The following is a 22,348-nucleotide window of genomic DNA, read 5'->3' on the forward strand; positions in this document are numbered from 1 at the left end:
CTCCACTGCACGATATTGTTTTAAGAGACACTTACTTACTTGAAGATCTTACATAGAAAATGTATGATCAGATGATGAGAAATGATGAATTATTATGAATTAAACGAGCAAACAGTCTGCAAAGCAGATAAAATTAGTTTCTCCTTAGCTGACTAAAACATTAAAATGTAACTTAAGGCACTGATGAAGATCATTTTGTTGCCTTATGAGTACTTTTTAAAAGCACGACTAGTACATTAAAGATTTAAAGAGTTTGGTCTAGACCTACTCTAATTGGAAAGTGTCATGAGACAACTTCTGTTGTGATTTGGCACTGAAATTGAATTCAGTATTCTACTTTTACCGACGCAAAAGATCTGAGAACTTTTTCTTCCACCATTTTGTTGTAACTAAATTTATGCATCAGCAAACTATATTCCACCAGAAAGTGCAGTGAGGGTTTCGTACATATAGGTAGAGTCAGGTATTCTCCAGTTATCATAAAACGAAAATACAAAGAATACAAACAGTAACACACACACATACAAACACTTAGACACTTGCACGCAGTAGCAGTTCCCTTGTTTATTTTATGCACTAAAAGATCTGGGAGGCCATAACTCTCCGGCTGCCTTAAAAGCATTCTCTTCCGGCCCTTTGGCTCCATGTGGTAGCAATTATCCTCTGGCTCGGCCATGCAGGTGACTGACACCAAGTGACCACTCCTCAGCACCCATACATGTGCTAATAACGCCAACTTTCCTAGTTGTCTTTTTTTTTTTACATATAAAGAGTGAGAAATTCAGCTTTGTGTCCAGTCGCCTCCCTTGAGTGTTGGACTGCTTTGACAGGCACCCGTTACATAACGTACTGTATCTGTTGAATGTTTTAGCAACTTGAACGCTTGGATTTTCTTTTTTTTCTTCTTCTTCTTTTTCTCTCTGGGAAACCTGGTTATGCTCAGATGTTAAAATGCAGTCCCATATTGCAGGTGGGAGCAGCTCTGCTGTATTTCAAAACTGAGCCCATGTTGTTCGTGTCCTTGGTGAAATCTGGATCCATCCATTTCAACATGAATTGCATGCAAGCTTCAAAACAAATAAACACTAGCAGAGGCGGTTTTCTATGGAGAAAATCAATCTGCACAAGGATGTCAGGATTGTTAGGAAGAAAAGGTAAATAGTGAAGTGGAGTGGGCTGCAGGCTTTAATGTAGTGTTTACACTGTAATTAGTCTTTGCAGAATGAGATTCCTGACAGAGAGTCTGAGACGGCGTGGCATGATAAAATAAACTCTAAACAGCGCTGTTTCAAGACATCCTCCATGGACCATAAACCAAGCCGGCCTCCACAGAACACAACCACCCCTCTCTAATTTTCAAAATGGGTGGTCTAATTTTTTTCCCTCCATCTCGCTCTCGCTCATTCCTTGTCTTTATTTTCCTCTTTTTTCACTCCAACATCTTCTTTCCCTTTGTTTTGCTCTCCCTCTGTTTATGCCACTCGCTCTCCTCACTCCTTTGCATTTGCATTTTGTCTTCATTTTTGTTTTGTTCCTCTCAGTGTTTGAGCCCTTGACTTCCTGCTCCCTTCCATCCAGAGTGAACCCTGGGTTGGAGCTTCACCTTCCAGCTCTCTGCAGGCCCCTCCGGACTCTGACTCGATGACACAGTCTACAGCCATGCGTGCAGAAAGGGGGGACGACTGGGGATCATTCAGAACTGTGTCACTGTCCACCTGAGCAAACAGAGTCTTGGGGAAGCAGGGAGAGAGAAAGAGAGGCGGGGGTGAAACTGGTAGGGAGACCATCAACCAATTGGTGAGGGAGGACTGGCAGACTGACGGTCAATGTACAATAACATTAGTCTTCCGCTTTGGCCCAAGTAAGCGCTCCTTCTGGACACAACTTTGCCTCAACGTTTCTTCTTATTCTTTTTTCTCTCTCTTCTCTTTTTCTTGCGTGGAGCTCCCTCCAATGGAAACACATTCCTGTCATGCCTCACTGCTGTTCCCTGTTTAGATTTCTCATTACAAACAGCATTACACGCATGGGCTGGAGCTGGCCAGAGCACAAGCCAGGCAGGGACCTCAGTCCTCCACAGCCTCCTAGGAGAGAGATGAAGGAGCTGGGTCTGTCACATGGAGACACAAAACCATATTATTATTAGCCATTATTTCTGAGGATAAGAGAAAATGAGTTGTAATGTATGTCTATCATAAGGAGTTTTTCGGTAACTGAACTTGCACTGAACTTCAGACATTCTGTGCCTTCTCTCGTTGCAAAACTTCAAATAAAACTGAACAGAAACCTTGGGAAATTTCAAAACCTTTGATATTAAACTGTCATGAGAACCACCAGTCCATCTTTTGATTTCGAAACTTCCCTGTTATGTTGAGACATGACGAACCCCCAATTTCCATCTAGACGATTTATGATTATGAAGTGGAGCTGCCTCGCAGGATACCAGGACTTTATGGAAAGCAGACCTCCTTCTTTCTCCCCACTCTCTCATCTTTGTCCAAGTGCAGCACTAGAGGACTGGGGCTGCCATGACTCCACAGGCTGTCTGGGTTTTGTTGACTGACACCTGACTTTGTCTATTAGTGTGAAAAACTGGAGTTAGTGCGTACTACCTGTGCAAAAATGATGCAGAAGTTGAAGGGTGTATGCTAACAATCGCTCAAGAACCGTTTGGTTTAAGCACCTGCAATGAAATTTTTTAGTTCTGAGAGATAAAAGTGATTTTTCCACCTACAGCAGCCAATCAAATAAGGCATAACCTGAACCTGTCACTCACAAAGGGGTTCCACACAATATATAGAACAATCATTTCCTGTTTTCATCAAGTTTCCACCTGAGACTTTTCCAAGACTCCACACAGCGACAATCCTTCATCTTCATCTGGTCACAAAGTAGATGAGTTCTCTGTTTTTTTTACCACTTTCTGGAGAAAACACACAGTTGTGACGCATTACGACCCATTTTCTCATGCCAGAAGGAATCTCGCAGACAATCTGCTATCAATTTCTTCAAATCCAAGGAATCGCAATCTGTGCTGCTGCCAAAATATAAGTGATAACACTGGACAACGTCTTTTGAAGATACGATGCCTAAATTCTTTCAAAAGAGACTGCCTGCTGTCTTTCATGTATAGATGAGTAATTTATGTACAGTAATATCTATGTTCTCTTTTTATCTCAGCCATAACAATGGAAGTTTTATTTATGGAGGTGTCAAAGATGTATTCAGTTGACGAAAAGCTGTGCAATCAAATGTCTTTTGTTACGCTGTGTGATAGACAGACATCACATTTTGACTTCTTCATATGTGGTTATCTGTGCTGCAGAACATAAATCTATCCATATGTTTTTTATTTAAAGAGTATTCTATATCTTTATGTGAAGTGACCAAAAAAATATCCACTTTTCCACATTAAGTACCAAGAACCTTTAATCCCAGGAACTACTTTTCAGGGAACTAAAAGGTTCCTTCTGTCCACCGTGGTCTGTCTCCGTTTCCACTAAAGTCTAAGTCAACTCGTTTTTACACGTCACTTTTGTACGTGACCTTACAAGACACTTTGCCGGCACATCGATTGTCTGAACAAAAAACAAGCTGGCCTGCAACAGAAATTCTTTTAAAAATGGTGGCTAAAATAAAATGCTACAAGTACTGAACCAATCAAAAATGTTCACCACCCCCAAAGTTACTGTACTTTAAAAAAGGACTACCCCCCGAGCAGGGACTTTTTGGAGGTAAAGTAATGTCTCTGCAACTTAATTTATACCCTGGTCACTGCGGTGGACATGTGCTAGGATCCTCTGTTCCTGTGGTAAGACATAGCTATGGATGGAAATTGTAAGATATGATGAGAGATGTAAAAATAATCTATGTGAAATCTGGTAACAGGGCAACTCAGCCAGCCTGAATCCACCTACCAGCATCTCCAAACAGAGCAGACAAATTAGCCATGATGCATTAATTAGTCAGCTTTAGGGGTGTTCGTAGGCCTGACTAGCCATTTTCCTCCAAGGTTTGTGCTAAGCTAAGCTATCTGACTGTAGGTGGTAGCTCCATATTCACCACAATGACATGAAAATAGTGTCTTTTCAGCCTCCCCGCCCCCCAAACACACACACCACCCAAAGAATACAGAGCTGTCCAAACTTTGTGTCCAGAAGTCGGACTTCAGACCAGGAATGAGAGAAAGTCGAGGCCACCTGTTTCCCACTCACTTCTACTACACTCTTGGCATAATGCAGGCTTGTTCATGGCAGATTAACACCAGGCCATATGAGGTGGCAGTGCCAGCTGAACTTCAAAACCTGAGACGAACTGCCACGAACCTCAGTGTACCACAATTTGCGGCATCCTATGCATTTAAATCACATGATCCCCTCATATAGATGGTGATTTCCCACTTTGTCAAATGAAATGCTCAGTCACGACTCTCAGCTCCAGCGTGGGCACACATTCCCGTCTGGTCGGGTAACACATTCTTACATTACATTAGTAGTGTGTTATGTTCAGTCAACAACATGCCTACACTGTGATGTTCTGTTAAAACTGTGATGTGGCACAGTGGATCTGTCACAGTGCTGTTTCAGAGTCTGGCCTCTTCCCAATCCAGTCACACAATATGAAATTGTCTAGTTCATTCCTCATTATGAGTTATGTGAATTATACAGTGACTCTCCAGGGCATATCAAGACTGCACTGACTTTTCAAAGCCCATATTTTGTACAGAAACTTTTTTTTTTCAAGCTGTTCGCACTCCCTCAGGATTCCACAGCGGTTTCACACAGCAAAGACAAACAGCTTTTGCTAAACTGAAGCATAATTTAAATACATGGCTGCCTGAATTTGATTTGTCTCCTGGAAGAACACATCCATAATTAATTTCACCCATGCTTTAATTTAGGAAATTTAAACACAACTTTGAACAATTAGGTTATAAACTATTAAGACTGAGCAAATCATCCAACTGACTTGACAAAATAAATCTCAACTGAAGGTCCAGCTTACTTGTTGTTTCCGAAGCCTTTAACCGCATCTCACTGTCATTGTGGTGTAGTCGCTATCAGTGAAGAAGACCAAAAAAAGAGAAGAAGCTGCAGAAGTTGCAGAACAAATGAGCTCGACCCTGCGTCCAGGATTTTTTCTTATCAACCCCCTGTGTTCAGTTCCCTGAATACTAAATGTGCTTCTGATGATTTTAGTTGCTTTTAATATTCAATTTTACATTTTGGTACTTAAATGAATTTGCAGAAACACCACTTAATGGCGCTCAGTTTGTGACAATACACGTACACTGTACATTAACATTGACTAAATTTAAATAAACTGTTCACATAAAGTATCACCTCAGTACATTTCTATATTTATGAATAATAGTTTGTAGTAATAAATTTGACATGACACAGTCCACAGGCTTCAGGCATGTCCTCTCTGCAGTGTATCTGAGTGATGACATTATTTGGAAATTGCACAGATGAGCAAACATGGCAGCAGCAACATTAATGGAGCTTGGAGCCCTGCTTTTCCCACTGACTTCGACCTGCTGCTAAATTGCACCAACACGTGCCTCGTGTATTCACACACACATTATTCCCTCAGAGATTAACCTGTGATATAGTGTATAGCGTGAACTCCCTTGCACGCAGATGCCTTGAGGACCTTTTCAGGGGCCCTCATTTTATTCTCTCAATATATAGTGATAATGAGTGAGCCCTTAAACCCTCCTGGAAAACTATTTCCCTGCAGCAATGCTCCCCCCGGCTGCATTCCTCATACCGCTCTATCTTGTGCCTTAAATCTCCTGGACTACAATAAAATATAGACATGAGCCATAGCATAAGAGATTTGTCATGCAGCCCAGCTTACAGACAGGGTGTTGAATCTATATTTGTTGAATGACAATTCATTTCAGTGATTATATATTTGTTTTTTAGGGGTCAGACTTCAATGTAGATCTCAATATTTTTTCAAGAACTAGTTTCCTTTGAAGTGTTGAGGTTATTTGTGGTGTTTCACCCAGGCAATTATTACTGGTTCTCTTATGATTATGTCTCTGGTTAATACATAGCATTTGCCATGCCATATAGATCATGAGACAAATCCCAGTGGTACATGGTCACAAGCCACAAATGGCAAGATTTTAGAAGAACTGAGCTGGAACTCAAAATGGTCTCTTGGCATGGGCTTGGAGAAGAAATCACAAGTCTTACGAGCCCTTGGGGTGTCATTTTGCCTGGCGGTGCATTCAGGCAACACTTACAAACACGTCCTGTCCAACTAGCTGCAGAACAGCAGACTTGCTTTATGGGCTCTGGACTGGACGGTGTGAGGGAGGTAGGCACGTAAAAGTGCCTGGTCACAAGAATCAAAGAGAGTAGGCGGCATTATAGGGACGCCAGAGCCCCACTGATGGGATTCTCACAGACAGGAGAGGCCAAGTTGCCGGTCTCCATCTCCTCTGTGGAGAGGCCACTTCCCTGGGCCACTGTGGTTCCTCAGTATCACCTATCAGCCAGGTCAATAAGTGGCTGAGATAAAGCAGTTCCTCAGGCCGGATGGTCTTTGAACTCAGCAGGGGGAGGACTCCCTCAGGTCACTTATCTCATTAAACTTGAAAAGGTGTATTAATCCTTGAAATGCTAAGATAGCAATATGGATGACACCAGTCAGGGAGACTGACAGTAATATAAACGCTATCTATGCTCGGTCATCAATGTTTCATCTCAGGAGACAAAGAAGATTTGGAATTCTTCTTAAGCTCCTGAAAAGCTTTGAAAAGGTTTTCTCCTGTGGATCAGGCTGCTTCACATGAAGAAATTACAGGCGGTTTTAGACAAATGACACATATTCCATTCATAAATATACAATTAATGCTTACCGAACAAGTGAAGCTTTGTTTTTGAAATACACTTTTAGATGTATTAATCTCGTAAAGTATATGATTTAATATTAAATGACAGGCACACAGGCCATCAAAGAAAGAAATCTTGGCCTCACAGACATCACAAGCCACAAAGAATCCAACAGCAGTGAGTCGACTGCACACCCATCTGACATCAGCCCCTTTTTTCCTCCTTTTTTTTTCTTTTTTTTTTTTTGAGGTGCACTTTTTCACACCAGCACACAAAACAGTGTCTGCCTTTTGCTGCCAGTGCTGCACTGTCCTACACCTCGAGCATGGTTAAGAGCACATGGAAAGAAAAACACCACGTTGTTCCACCAGATGCCAGATTCATGCAAATCTTGACATGCACAGAAGAAAGCTGGAAAACGTCCTTTATGTGTTCTTTTAGCTCTCTGTCATCTTCAACTTTGGTGGGCAGGATTTGAAATAATAGAGGTTCACCTAACAAACTACATCCTCATTGTACCTCCATTTATGAGGCAAACATATTTACATATGCTATGTCAAACTGATGAAATCTCAGCCACTCAACACCACCACCCATTCTGTTAGGGCCAAGGTGAGATACTTCTTAAGCTATAATGCTCAACAACATAAAGCTGCAAAGGCAGAGCTTTATTTCAATGTGTGATTTTCTAATCTAGATCAAAAGTTACACAACCCTGAAACTGTCTAAAACTTAAATAAAAACACAATGCAGTAATTAGCCAATTATTAAACCTATATTAGGCTGATTTTTGATTATTTTTTGGAAATATACACTCATTATGAATTTGATGCCTGAAACATGTAAAGCTGAGCCAGAGGCATGTTTGCTAGTGTGTCACATCACGTTTGGGAACTGAGGACACGAATTGTTGAAGTTTCAAAAGTGAATTCTAAGATATATGACTTCAGCTGCTCAACAGTCCGTAGTCTCCATTTGTCACATTGTGCTCTTCATAATTCTCCACACATTTTCAGGCTGGACTGAACGAGTGAGCCTTTAGTGCCAATCATGATCACCTGTTACCAGATAACCTGTTTACGGTGCAATGTTGCAAACAGGTGTTTTTTTGTTCATTCTACAACATTGCCAGTCTTTTCGCTGCCTGTGTACCAACTTGTTTGAAAGGTGTTGCAGGCAGCAAATACAGAATGAGTGCATATCTACAAAAATACAATAAAGTATATAGCATATCAGCTGCTGTTGATGTTAAAGGAAATTCATCAACCTTTCTTCTGAGTCTGTTTATTCTTGTTCAGTTTCCAATTTCATTACATGAAAATGTGTATGGATGTATGGGTGCATTCACTGTTGGAAGTAATTCTCAGAGATTAAAAGAGAGAGCATGTTCCATTGTGATTTGACAGCTATTTGAAGCACTTCAGCAACTTTAGCTTAGCAGTACAGTATTTGCATACATCTCTGATTCTTTCTCAAAGGCTGCAGTGAATCTGTTTTAGTGGCATGTAACAACCTGGGAGTATCATGAGCTGGCATCTATTGATTAGAGACCACAGAAAGCTACGTTTCCACAGCTGTTCTGTGTTAACTGGGAAACTTTGGCTTTGCTTGGTCAGGAAACCTTTACTTGGGCAGTATTATCATGTAATTTCATCTGCAGGTTTACTCTGGGAATTCTCCTTGCAATTCTTTTGTTATTATTGTAAAATCCTCAGCCCTGAACTGTGCACATAATGCTACTAGTCCAGGAAAGATTAATCCATTATTAGGTAGGCCAACCAAGTTATCCTAACATCATAACCAATAATTTGATTTTTTTTCAAATTTATTTTTTCATTCTTGACTGAATGTTTGGTGTTTTTTTTAGCTTAAGTCACTAATGAGGGGGAAAATTTGACTGCTTACTGCAGGGCATCAGCTGGGTTGCCACCTCCTCTGCTGGGTCTTCTCCACAATCTTTTGTCAGCTCACTCCTGCTGCTGGTTATTATAATATTTCTCAGTGCTTGTGAGAGTTGAAACAATGACAAATATAATGCTGGATGTATGCAGCAGGTTATTCCTGTTATTTTTAATGTCTTTAGGTACGTGTTTTACAGCAAGTGGCCCAGAAGCCCACGACTGAACAGCATTTGTACCTGTTCAGCAAGGCCATCAGTTTCTCATGTGCGCATAAATAATAACTTTATTTATATAGCACTTTTCTAAAACAAGTTATAGAGTGCTTTCAGATCACAAGATAAAAAAAGGAGAGTTGATAAAGTAATAAGAAAAAGTGAGGTAAGAACTACTACAGGAGAAGGCAATTCTGAAAACATGCATTTTTAAGAGAAATTTGAAAGAGGAAACAGACTAGCCTGCCTAATCTCCTCTGGCAGTTTATTGTAGTTGCAGGGGACTGACTCCAAAGGCTCAGACTCCTCTGGCTTTTAGCCTTTACATAGGAATTAACAGACCCCTGTCAGAGGATCAGTGGTAAAATCAGGGGCCAACCTCAGAGGTGCTTCAAAATCAATTCTAAAATTTACAGGTAACCAGTGTACAGATTTTGAAAAACAGGTATTTTAGAGATATCACGAAGTTGAAGAAAACACATTTTAAGAACTGACTTCACCGACTGATCAACAGTTAAATTTGTTATCAAAGACAATACTCAGATTTCTACACTGGGTTTTGATGCAGTGGAATGGAAGCAAGGTGAGAAGATATGTGAGGATAATGGCTTTTGATATGTCTGACTGTAATGGAAGAAAGTTTTGAGGGAGAAAGTTTTTAACATCTGTCAGACAGGATTGTATTTTAACATATTGTGTGGTGTTGTTGGAATCAGCAGATAAATAGATCTGGGTGACATCCACATAAAAATGATTTTGGAAACTAATATTGTGTCTATTAAAGATTTGACTTGGAGGTAACAAATAAATGGAGAATAGTAAAGGGCCAAGGACTTAGCCCTGAGGTACTCCATAGGAGAAATGGATGACGGAGGATTTAAAGTCACCAGTGGCCACACGGATTTTCAAATCTAAAACCACACCTGATATGCCAACCCAATGCATTTATCAACTTTATCAAAAGCTGTAGTAAGATCTAAAAGCAACAATACAGCTTTTAAGTGACAAAGCCAGTCGAGTTGATGCCTCTCAGGTTAATCAGTCATTACCTTCATCTATCACACATTCTTGTATGCATATGCATACTGTGCATATACATACAATGTGATTTTTTCTTTTTACAGCGCTCTCGGTGATAAAAGTTCCGACCTCACTTAGAGTCTAATCCATTTAGAGTAAATAGGTGGGCTTATGTGGTCCTTACTTCCTTACACCTTTAAAAATGCTTGTTTGCTTTTACAACTGGCTCTGTGGGCAGATGGAGACGGGGAGCCCAGATGGGTTTGGGCTTCGTTATTTTTTCTGCCTTTGTAACAGCTCATTTAAAATCACAAGAGCCTGAAGCCAAAGACACATGGAATCTACTTAAGACATACTTCCTAATGTGAAGTAACTCTGCACCTTTGTGAAAATACTTTAGGACCTCTCATAAAGGTTTCATGAAAGAAATGTATTGTTTTATATAATATGCTACCCATCTTACTTGAGCCGTTGCATACAATGTTTAGCAAAGAGTAGGCAATCTAACTTTCTATAATCTTTAACCACAATTGTCATTCTGAAGATGTTCTCAGAATAATGTTTTGTAGAGAACAACATTAGATTATGAGTGAACTTTTCCAGGCTCATCATTGCGTGTATAGCAGTTCAGGCCAGTCCCATGAACTAAGCTTGCTGTGAAATTGCTTAAGCTTGGTTTGAAAGGACCTGCATAAGTAATATATCACCCTCTCGCAGCTCACCTTATCTTGACTGCTCTAATACTGCAACAAGAAGCCTTGCTTGCTCACATCAAAGAAGTGATTTGAAAGCCTCTTAAGCTCCCTTTAAAGGGTTACATAGATCCCCCAAAAATAAAGAGCTGGGTTATAGGACCTAGTGTGGGAAAAGCAAGCTGGGCTAATGGTTTAGGCAGTCCATTTGAGATAATGATGTCAAAATTATTGAGGATGCAATTTTTGACTTGAGATATATAACAATAAGTTTTGAAACACAAATTTAATGGAGTATGGTGCCTTCTTTCCTGTGCCTGTAATATAAAGATATACATATAAATAATCTGCAAGACCCAAGAACGTCAGAGATAAATGAACTTTATTTTAAAAAAGAAAGGTTTATCACACAAGGCAAAAAAGAGAAGAAATGCAAACTGCTCTGAACAGACCACAGGACCCCCAACCCCCCTCCACCACCCCCACTGGCAGCAAAGGGGTTCTCGTTACAACCAAATCAAAGGAGCAATACAACAAGACTCACATTGTTCTGATTGTGTTTACTTGCACTAAAAACATTAGACAATCTGAATGTACAGTATAAGACAGACAGTTTTGATTTTCACATGAATCCAAACACAGAACCTCATACTAGCATTTTTCTTACACTTAGTCGACGGTACAAATGAAACAGGAAGGTTTACGGCTATGCAATACATTTGATTGATCACTTTAAGACAGACTATACATGTCGCAATGGGCACTTTCAGGGGAAAACAGGCTCAAGAAAAAAAGAAGCAAGGTCCTATCCAGGGTTTTTTATTGAAGTAACATCAAACCTGCATGTTGAGGTAAGCGTACCGCTGGGGAATACGAAGGAAGCGATTCCCTTTAAAAGGGACTCCCTTAACCATATCCCCACTCACTTTGTAATTCGCCTTGACAGTAAATCAATTCTCAAGCTTGGCCCCTTGGACTCCTCCAACCCTAGGTCCTCCTCTCTCAACATTCCTGCACACATGAATCACTCCAAGTCCTGGCTTCCAAAAGGCATTTCCTGCCCGGCCCTCTCTCTCTCTCTCTCTCTCTCTCTCTCTGTCTGACTCCTCTGCTGAAAGCTGGGCAGGAACCCGCCGAGCTTTGATTTGGACCCAGAGGGAGAGAGGGAAGAGAGCTCGGCTTAACACGGCCCTGGTTCTGGGACTGCTTCGAAAGAGAGAGAGAGAGAAAAAGAGAGAGAGAGAGAGAGAGAGAGAGAGACTTGGGGTGTGCCGGGAGATGCCCGCACACCCAAACAGGGATTTAGTGCTTTATCCTTCAAATTGCAATATGAGCAGCGGGCCATATTCCAATGGCAGTCTCACTCTTAGCGCAGAAGTCTGCCCTAAGGGAGCATCCTGTGATAGGATTTAAGTATACATTCTCTCTAAGACAGATGTTCATTATTATTTCAGTTCAGAGACCACTCAATATGGAACATCATCACAGATTTTGAGAACAGTGGAGTATGTAGTGTTTTTAAATTCTTTAACTCACTGTGAGGACAGTTCTCAAAAATGAAGTGGCTAGAAGAGCATTCAAAAACTTAATGGCAAAAATGTACACAATGGGAACATAAGGTGGCTCTTCAAAGCTGTACACCTGTTCAACCTTCCCTCTAGAAATCACCACTGATGCTAAGTCCACAGTATATGTACATACAACTCTTTGTCAGTTGAGCGGACTCGAGATGACCAAAGCAGCTCTTAAAACAACCGATCTAAATTGTCTTCATATTATATACACAAAAGTGAAACGTACATATTTTACAGAGATCACTACACACAGATCACAAACAGAGAGTCTTAGAGTGTGGGACAAGCGCAGGCAGCAGCTGAGGAAAGAGGGGTCATATGTCGTGACGGGGAGAGCTGGCCTACTGTGCAATGGCTGCTGTGCGTATGTGTGTGTGCGTGTGTGTGTCTGTGTTTTGGGCATGTGTAAACTGCAGGGATGTGGATACTGTAGAGACCTGTTTATTTGCGAATGTTGCAAGTGTGTGATCTCATCGTCTTCCCCTTTCATATCATAGCTCTTATCACCAGTCTTCCTTTGACCTGGTGAAGATAGGTGCTCTGCTCTGACTCTAAGCTCTGATTGGTCAGGGCCTCATCCTCGCTATCAGCCGGCTCCTCTTTGACCTTGATGACCCCGTAGTGAGTGTCGGGGAGCTCGCTGCTCGAGCCGCTGCTGCTGCTGCTGCTGCTCAGCGTGTGCTTCCGGATGACTCCTCCAGGGGGCAGCCTCTCCTCCTGCATGCTCTCTGTCTGCTCCCTTTGTTGCTCCTCCTGCTCTTCCTCTGATTCCTGCAGGTGTGCACTGGGTTGACGTAACTGTTCAATGGACTTGGACAACAGCTGCAAAGCACATTAACCCCACATTAATGATCATATCCTGCAATCACTGATCTTTAACATCTTAAACTTTTATCACAACTAACAGACCAGATAAACAACAGCAAGCATGCAAATACAACCAAAGAGTCACAAAAGGCCGTGTTTTATTTTTTTTTAAAAAAAACAAAGGGACAGTCTTAATCTACCTATTCATAGCTATTTAATAATACTCATCTATTTTCAAGCTTTGTGAATGTCAAAATCAAACTCAAGCATATGTTCTTTTACCAATTTTTAGATCTCATTAGTAAATCAACACCAAAAACCTGAAGTAATCTCAAAATTGGAAGAAAACATGTTATAGCTAATACACAGTGTGAAGAACTATTAAGGCAACACAAGCCACATTTGCTGTGAGGACTTTCCATGTTCCAAAGGCAAATGTTAGCAGATTAAGTTTAGAGTGCTGGAAAACTACACTTTTAGGAGGTTTAAGAGTGGAAAGAGATTAGCCATTGTTAATACTTTTTTTTAGATGAATTAATAAAACTCAATAATGGTGGCTGCCCCAGGTATGTGGATTAGTGTCATTTATAATGTATAACGTTATGGTTATTTTCTGCACACAGTGACAACGAGGTGCATAAGGTGTATGGAGCATATTAATGAACGCATATGACAAGCTGCTCAGTCAATATCAGTCCACCCTAAAGGCACTGATTTATGAGCGTGTCATATCCCACTCAAGACATGGACGGTGTACACAGAAATCTTCATTCATGTTACTTCCATTCAAAATCTTCTAATAAATCAAGCTAAGTAAACAGTGGGAACCAAGCAAAATATTGCCATATATTGACTTTCATGGAAACTGGTTAAAAAGCAAAAATAAAAGAAAAAAAGTGGGTAATAGCACAAAATAATTGTAAAATACATGTTGACAAAAATGGAGGCGTGTGAGTTCAAATTCAGCCTGGCATTGAACATCAGTGTACAGGGATGTCTCAGTGTCTCCTCACTTTGTTAAATCTACTGTATTGTCATTGTGTCTCCAAGAGCAGGGCTGAGAAACTCCTACAACAGCCGGAAACCGACAACATTAATATCGACAGAACGTAGGCCTTATATAAATATCCCTTCAGCTGTAAGAATTAGCCTCCTTAGTTTGGCATTAGCAAACACTGTTCATACCTCTTCCTAAAATCCTTAAGCTCTCGTAAATTTCCATCAGCTCCCCCTACTGTTGCAGGCACTGAAGGACGTTTAAAAACAACCGTAGCGAAGCCTCTGCGAGGAAATTAATTAGGGCAATGTTTCGGAGATCCCTCTCAATAAACACTGAGGGCTCATCCCTGATTAGTGGCCATTTATAACCTCCACTTAAAGAGGCTTTACTTGCGATCTCATTGGCCTGAGTGATCAGAGCGGTGCCTGTTCACATGTTTCTAGACAAGATGGTGCAATTATTCCAAAGCTCTTTTCGGATCAAATCAGCTTCACAGACTATTTTTAATAGCAACAATAATTACATTGTTAAAACAAGTTTCAGCTGCCTGGCAGGAACACGTGTTGTATCCTTTGAGTGTAGCAGGGGAAATCAAACTGAAACTGTTTGTTACTGTTAAAGCTGGACATCCACACTGTACAACTCAATAAGTGCATGTGGTGCTTTGTGCTTTTTATTACTTCTAGGTAAGAGTTGCTCTATGGCTCCCATGGCTCTTTCAGGGCCCAGCGTTGGGACACATCAGTATGTGAGCTCACACAATGCTGCCTTTCACAGTGTCTGCCACCTCACACGCGTCCCTCACCAGAATAATTACACTCTGTGTATAGCGAGGTCACCTCGGCCAGCTAGCAGAAACACAAATATTGCCACAGAGGAACAAAATGTATTCTGGGCACTTTTTCCTTCATTTGAACTTAGCTGAATTGAATTTCACAGAGTTAGCATGTGAACAGCACTGATGCCTTAAGCTATGATAACAGAATTAGTGCAGGGGAAGCATTTCTTCCCCATTTGAAGTCAGGCAGAAGTTCTTTGCTTCGCAGAAATAACACCAGGATTCCAGGGAAGAACAGACAACAGCCCGGGTCTGTAAACCTGAGCTACCACAGATGCTTTTACAAAAGACTAAAAATAGATCTGCATTTTTGTGTTTGGTTAAAACGATTAAATCAGACTCCTTGCAGTTAAATGAGACCTAAAAAGGAATAGAGAATGCTGCAAAAAGCAAAAAAAATCTAAAAGCAAAAATCTTCCCATGTGATTCATGAATGGCACAATACCTTATTTATATGGACCTGCTGCTGGTACTGTTTCTGTTTCTCCAGGAAGTGCTGGTGTTGCTGCTGAATGACAAGTTGGGCCAGTGTGTTCTGTGGTAGTGGTGCAGACTGGGTCCTGTTCAAGGGCCTGTGTTTGGGTAGTTTAGGCCGACTACTGGAGGGCCGATCCTTCATGGCAAGAGGTGACTGAGGGTGGGATGACATGGAGCCTTGGCCTTGACAGATGAATAACAAAATGTTTATATACTGTATATTTAAAGTCATATTATGAATTGTTTTAACCTGTAGAGTATAATGCTAAACATCAAGTAGCCCAAACTTACCAGAAGACAGTATTTTCTGCTGCCTCATCTGCTCCTTTTGGAGGAGGTGTTGGAGGAGGGCCTGGTGACTGGGGCTCACTTTAGACTCAAGGCCCGTCTGAAGGGGCACAGGGCCCAGCAGGTGCCCCGGCAGCCCATGCCTGATTTCTGTCGATCTGTCCTTCAACCCCATGGCAGCCTGAGAGATGAAGGAGTAACAGAGGAAATCTAACAGTCTATCTTTCGTCAAATTCAGTAATACATATTCGTTTTTACTGAAGGAAAATGATTCTTTTACTGTAATTACAAATCAGATATTAGGCCAAGTTGAAATCAGAGACCATCAATGGTTAGAAGTCACTGCAGCTGATGAAAGGCCTCTGTGGAATGTGCCAGAGAGCTAAAAGATGATATATCATGTGCTGTGTTATCAGCGGTTGCACTTGGCCTTTTTAAAAGCTATGATAAATGAGGTAATAGAGGAAGATAAGAGCATGCCTGACACAAGACACTGCAGAACAATATTTATCTAAGGGCGATAAAATCATTTGAGGCCAAAGGTCAGTGACCTGTGGTCGTATAGACAACCCAGACAGCCAGTTCATAAACTGAGCAGAAAAACACTGAACCACTAACCTGTGGTACTAACAATTTTATTTCATGTCTATCTATCTATCTATCTAATATGAAAAGTTGTACTCACACTAATGGGTGAGGATGCAGTTGAAAGCCCAAAGGAGATGTTGGGTAAGGAGGGAGAAGTGTATAAGCTCAGCATCGACACAGAGCCCTCAGGTCGAAATAATCTCGGCTGTGAAGGCCATCTCTACATCAGACACACAGGGCAGAGAGATTTAAAAGGAGGTGACAGATTTAGAAATCCCACTATGGCCAATTTCAAAAGGCAACATGAGCAGTGGCATAAATGTTAATGCAGTATGACGAACAACAGCCCTCCTTGCTGCAAACGGAAAAGCTTTAATGATAGATGATATAAAGGAGTAGCGGGCAGCAAAAGCTTCCTGCAGTTTCACAGAATGGCACCAGTGAGGATGATATGCTTTTGTAAAACATTACAAACCTCTAAATCTACCGCTCCACCCTCAGTTCTTCAGTCCTCAGTTGGCCTGCTGCCTGTTCTTACTCCCCATTCCCCACCCTCAGGCTACTCTCTCAGAGAACATCAGCACTGGGGCATACTTCCTGTACCCAGCAGAGCAGCGGACCAGCATGTGGTTTTGGAACAGCCATGTTTATCCTTCCAACCCCTACCAGTACTCAGTGACCTGTATGTGGATATCCGGCCCATATTTGACCCGAGGGACCCGTTCCCTCTGAAAAAGGATACCTAATGTAACGGTGCACAAACATGCCTTGCTTTTGCAGCAGGCATGAGGTCTGCAGGCACCCCTGGAGTCCACCAATGACTTTCATGAGATCCTCAGCTTGGGCCGATACAATAGCAATCCTGTGTGTTTATGTTGTTAGCATGTGGATGTCTTTGGCTACCAGTGCCTGGGATATCAATTAAACTCGACAGTTCGTCTGTCTCCCTAAGTCTCAACCTTCAGCCCGCTGTCAGGGCGTCTCTCCCATCTCTGTGTCACTGGAGGTCCCTGGGAGAGTAAACAGCGACGGTTAAGGAAAACACAGATGTTCTGTTAAGATTGTTCAGAGATGTGTCATATCTGCCACCCTCTATAACGGTCTGCTACGTGAGCTCGGTCCAAGGGGAGCTCTGGTCAGTAACTCAGCCATGAATCTATTGGGAAACGCCTCAGAACAACTCAGAAGAGGCATGCTGCCAGGCCAATGACAGAAATACAATAACACGCCAACAGCAAACGTACAGCCAAGCTAAAGAGGTTTTGTTTCTTTCAAAATGTAAGACTACAGCACTGGCAGCATGTGGCAGAAAACCATTTTTACTATTGTTTTTGCTATGTTTGTGTTCAAATGTTCAGAATTTTAACACTTTTAACAGAATCCATTTATTTTCCTGCACAATGTGTCACATTATGCAAACTTGGGGTAATCAGACAAGTGGGCCAAGCTGTGCCTCTTTAATGTCAATGTGGGGAGCCATTTTCACTGGAGTGTAACAGACAGAGGACAACTGGCTGTTTTTATAGCTGCAAGCAAAAGGGCAGACAGGCATTTAGTGCCCGGACATAAAATTTTGGGTTTGATATTTGCATGCAGAATAACAACTCCAGTAAGACATTTTCTTCAGTTGCTTTGGCAAATCAATAGCAGTGCTCCTGATTTATAAACATACCTCAGTTTTTGTGGTAGTAGGCAGAGAGGAGGGACCATTTTCAGCCCCCAAGGCACTGGAGGCCCCAATGGGAGAGCTGGGACCGGAGCCAGGGGCACTGTTCGTGGGCGTAGAGTCTAAGGAACATCAAGGAGTTAGAAACAGTATGCATGCTCACACTCAGCACACAATACTCATGCACAGAGGCTTGGCATAACAGCTGCAGCGTCACAACAGTTTAATTTGTAGGGTCATGGCTGCCTGTCTTTCTAACATGAAAGGGCAATGACCACAATATGCTACGTATATACAATATGCTAAATGGTTGATTATTATGCAGCTTCATGATAATAACATTAAAATACAGGCTTGTATTGTTTTCAGAGAGCATTTTAAGCACCAGGTGATAAGATGTGGGCAATTTTCTGACAACAGGAAAAAAGACAATTCAACATAGAGCCAGCACTATACCCATTAGCTCCAGAGCTCTCTTCTTGTAAGGAGTCATGACGTTTCCATCTCTTCTCTTGAGCATCGGGCTGCTCCTCCTCTCCGCTACCTTCTGCTTCAGTCTGGATCGTACCTTCAGGTTAGGCTCAGAGGCTTAAAAATAAGGAACAGATATTTTTTTCCATAAGTCTCAATTCAAAATATTTGTGCCATAAAACCCCACTACATGGATATGGATTACAACATCATGTGAGCGTACTGTCATTATTTTCATAGAGTCATACAATATGTTTGCTTTTATTCAGGCCCTGTGGAATGAATGTTATTAAAGAAACAGTAACATTGTAAAATACGAGGAAACTGAAATAGAAATGTAGAAACTATAAATCAGTTAAAAAATAAGCAATGTTGTCACGCTTTGACATGTAACAATTTCAGTTTCAATGAAATTCAGAGCAGGTTGCGGATAAATTAAGTGAGTCAGGATTGGGCCCATTTCCACCTCATCTGGACTAAATTAGGTTGAGCAACACACAGGCTCTAAGTGAAATAGTCCGCTACCTGCCGCCCTGGTGACCACAGTCTGATACAGTAGCAACAGTTAAACTAACACAAAAACATGGCAGATGTTTCAGGCTCTCCCGACGCCCCCTCCTCCTAATGCAAAACAGAGATACCCAAATACACAGTCTGAACTCACACACAGCTTGGCCTGAACTGACTGACAGACTTACAAATCTAGTCTATCAGTGTTGATAGACATGTAATATTGTTCACAATAGACATATTGCTTACAAACTTGTCACCTGGTATTAATGACGGATTTAAGGATATTTGTCAAAACCCCCAAAACCATCCAAGGAAGATTTATTGAGCTTGTATGTTCTTTTTTAGGGACGTCAGTCACACAAAACAAAGCTTGATGCCATTGACACACATCTTATTTGACCCTTGTTTATTTGTAAATGCCACTGTTTCTAAAGGACCAACCCAAAAGTGTACATCTTTCACAGGAGCATAAGCAGGAACTCAGTGGGTTAAGAGGATATGCAACACAAATTATGTCCAGTTTTCCCCTTTAACTTAGTGATAAAATCTAATAAATGCATTTGAATGTGCTCTAAGGTTTGAATCTTGTATCGTACCTGTAGATTTAGAAAAGTAGAAAAGAGGGCATAACTGTGTACAGCCCTGTCAACCTCTAATAAATCAACATTAAGCATTAATTAGAAAATTCATAAAAAATGTGTGTGGCACAGATGTGATTATGGAGGGATTAGATCATGTAAAAAAAAGGGAGGGAGGTTGGATCCATGCAAGGAAGTAATTTTAAATAATGTAGGAATTGGTTATGTGTTATGTGAATGCAACTAAATGCGTTTGTGTCCGACTGCTGAGTCATGCTCCCGTCTTGCCACGGTGACAGTGACTCACTAGGTCAACATGTCTCATGTGGACTCCCCATCAATGCTTTGGAATCCCACACTCAAATAAACCAGCAAAATAGATCAGGTGGTATTTTGACTGAAAGCCAGAGCACAAAGCTGCATTGAAGTTATGTAAACCTTCTGTTACACAATAGCCAACCTGTTTCAATTATTTAGTCCAAATCAATAATTAAATAGGTCTACTGCAATGAGCACAACATACAGCTATACATATTGGAGTGGGGCTATGACGTAGGAGCACTGTGGGGAGGAGGAGGAGGAGAAGGAGCGGTGATGGGGGCACAGCTAGGAGAGTGGGCCAGATGCTGCTATTTCTGGCTTTTGTCAAAAGCAGCAAAACCCTCTTCCCTAATACGTGGCACAGACCTCTAATCCTGTGGGTGTGAGGTAAAATGAAAGAGAGCGAGGGAGGAAGAAAGGAGGCAGCAGAGATAAATGGAGAGAAAACGCTGTTGGGAGTCGTATGAATCTGCTTCACGCCCTGCTGCCTTGATTGCTTTCTATTTTTACACACTGCTGCCACCAAGCTACGCATCCCAATTGGTCGCCACAGGAACGCCAGACAGCAGCACGGGAACAAACACTTTCTCACTGGTCTCCATGGAAAAAAATGCCCTGGTGCACAGTGCAACAGGAGGCAATGATGGCAGCAGCAGAGCATATGCACCGAACACCTGGGTCACTTCAGCTCAGGCTTCTCGGTTAATGAAAGCATACAGCAATGGCAGCAATATGCTAAAGTCATAAATCAATCAGTTGATTGCATTTGAAAGTGATGCTGCAGGGCTAGTGGCTTTACAAGTCAATGTGCTATGCTATCTCCACTTAATCAGAATTTTAACTCTGCTGTCACTGGGAGTGCCTGGGTCCATTAGCACCAGGACCTGCTGTGTGGAAAGCTGGGGTGTGTGTTCCATACGTACTGAGGCCTGCTATGCATCTTGCCTGACATTCTACTTTAAACTGAGGCAGACATGGGTGAATTATCATAATGATTATTGTCCTGAAACAACATAAACTTTTAAGCTAGGATACAGTGACTAGGATTGATAAATCAATCTGATACAAAGGATCAAATAATTTTCTTAACATAGCAAGTTTCCATACAAACTTCACTTACTCAGGGTTTAGGGTTTTACCTTTGTAGGATTATTTTGGAAAATCTTTCCTGCACCTGCTGAATGTACACATTTGATAACTGGGTCAAGACCAGAGAGGCTGTTGCACTTCTTACTGCTAAGCTGCAACTATTCTTGTCACAGACTAACGCGTGCCCTCGGTCCAGTCTATTCTAGCGCCTGGAAGTGAAACAAAGAGGATATATACCAAGCAAACAAGTTAATCACGTGAAATTCTTTAAACTACTGAGTTAAATAAAGCCAAGGGCACAGCAGCTATTCTGTGTTTATAACGCAATACCCCAGAGTAGAAATCAAAGCGCACACTATTTCTTTTGCTGGATACTTAGAAAACAACAGATATTTGCAATTTTTGTACTCTGTCCAATTTTGTCTCAGAGGTTTTCCTGTCTCTGATTTTAAGGGGGAATTTATTGACCACTGAGCTACCAAGTGTTACGCAATGTTTATCACATCCACGTCATAAACCTCATTGGCAACCTCAACCAGAAAAAGATGTCGCTCAGCCCTCTGGCCAAATGAAGCAGTGGGGAGTCTTAACACGGAGCACTCGAGTCATCTCCACTTTGTTTTCAGAGAGCTATCTTTACTTAAACAAACAGTCCTGTCGAGGTTCATCCAGCCTTGCCCGTCTTAACTCGGCAACACCTGCCAATCAGCTATCAGTGACAGCCACTGGCTCAGGGAACAACACTACCTTTGTGAGTCCCCCTCGGCTGCTCAGCTCTCAGAGGACTTTAATGAAGACAGACAGGAAGTGGGGGAGGAAGGCCTGAACAGGAAATGACCACATATAGATTCAGGAATCCAAAGAGCAAGAAATAGTTTCATCAGTGCAAGAAAGTCACAGGCACAGAACGGGGAGATGATTTAACTATGGATTAGGATAAAAATGTCCTGCCTGAGAAGCAGACACTGAAATTGTATCCGTCCAGTTATTTGTTTAAACGTGCCTGTTTGTATCCACAGTAAAAGGCAAACAATGCTGCCATAAACGGTTTCTCTGTTATTTCAGAAAACTGTCTTAAACTGGTTATTACACTTGTGAGGCAACTCTTTACCTGACCTAGAGATGTAAACATAAATGCACAAGAGGTATTTCTCTGTTCTGCAGAAGGTTTGATTCAAAGAGACTACAATAAATAAAAACTCTTAAAGCTTTCATTTACCTTTATTTGTTCTTACCATACAGTCACTTTATTTACCAAATATAATTCCTCTGAATTGTGTATACATGCAAGATGACAGGCCTGAGGTTAAATAACTCGACAAGTATAATTGTTTGCCAATGTAATTAAAAGAGACACTGAGGGGAAAAGAACATAATGTGATTTGGTGACCTCATTGCTGAATTATGAAGTTTTTAGCTTGGTGAGCACTTTTGCTCGTGCAAACCAAGAAGCAGGAATTATTCA

At 41.5% G+C, this 22,348-nt stretch overlaps 1 protein-coding gene across 7 annotated transcripts in view; it reads right to left on the reverse strand.

The window, feature by feature from the left end:
• Positions 1–11,218: 11,218 nt before the first annotated feature.
• The window catches only part of hdac9b (histone deacetylase 9b), a 36,317-nt gene continuing 25,187 nt past the window's right edge, over positions 11,219–22,348 (reverse strand). For all 7 annotated transcript variants that reach the window (XM_046399688.1, XM_046399690.1, XM_046399686.1 and 4 more), the window contains 6 exons: positions 18,368–18,499; positions 17,918–18,033; positions 16,343–16,465; positions 15,661–15,838; positions 15,338–15,552; positions 11,219–13,069 (listed from right to left, as the gene is read on the reverse strand). In XM_046399688.1, coding sequence (XP_046255644.1) covers positions 12,734–13,069; positions 15,338–15,552; positions 15,661–15,838; positions 16,343–16,465; positions 17,918–18,033; positions 18,368–18,499 — 1,100 coding nt within the window. In that variant the 3' untranslated portion in view covers positions 11,219–12,733. The remainder of the gene's footprint in view (positions 13,070–15,337; positions 15,553–15,660; positions 15,839–16,342; positions 16,466–17,917; positions 18,034–18,367; positions 18,500–22,348) is intronic.

Source organism: Scatophagus argus, chromosome 9 (genome assembly GCF_020382885.2).
Source record: "Scatophagus argus isolate fScaArg1 chromosome 9, fScaArg1.pri, whole genome shotgun sequence".
NCBI lineage: Eukaryota > Metazoa > Chordata > Actinopteri > Scatophagidae > Scatophagus > Scatophagus argus.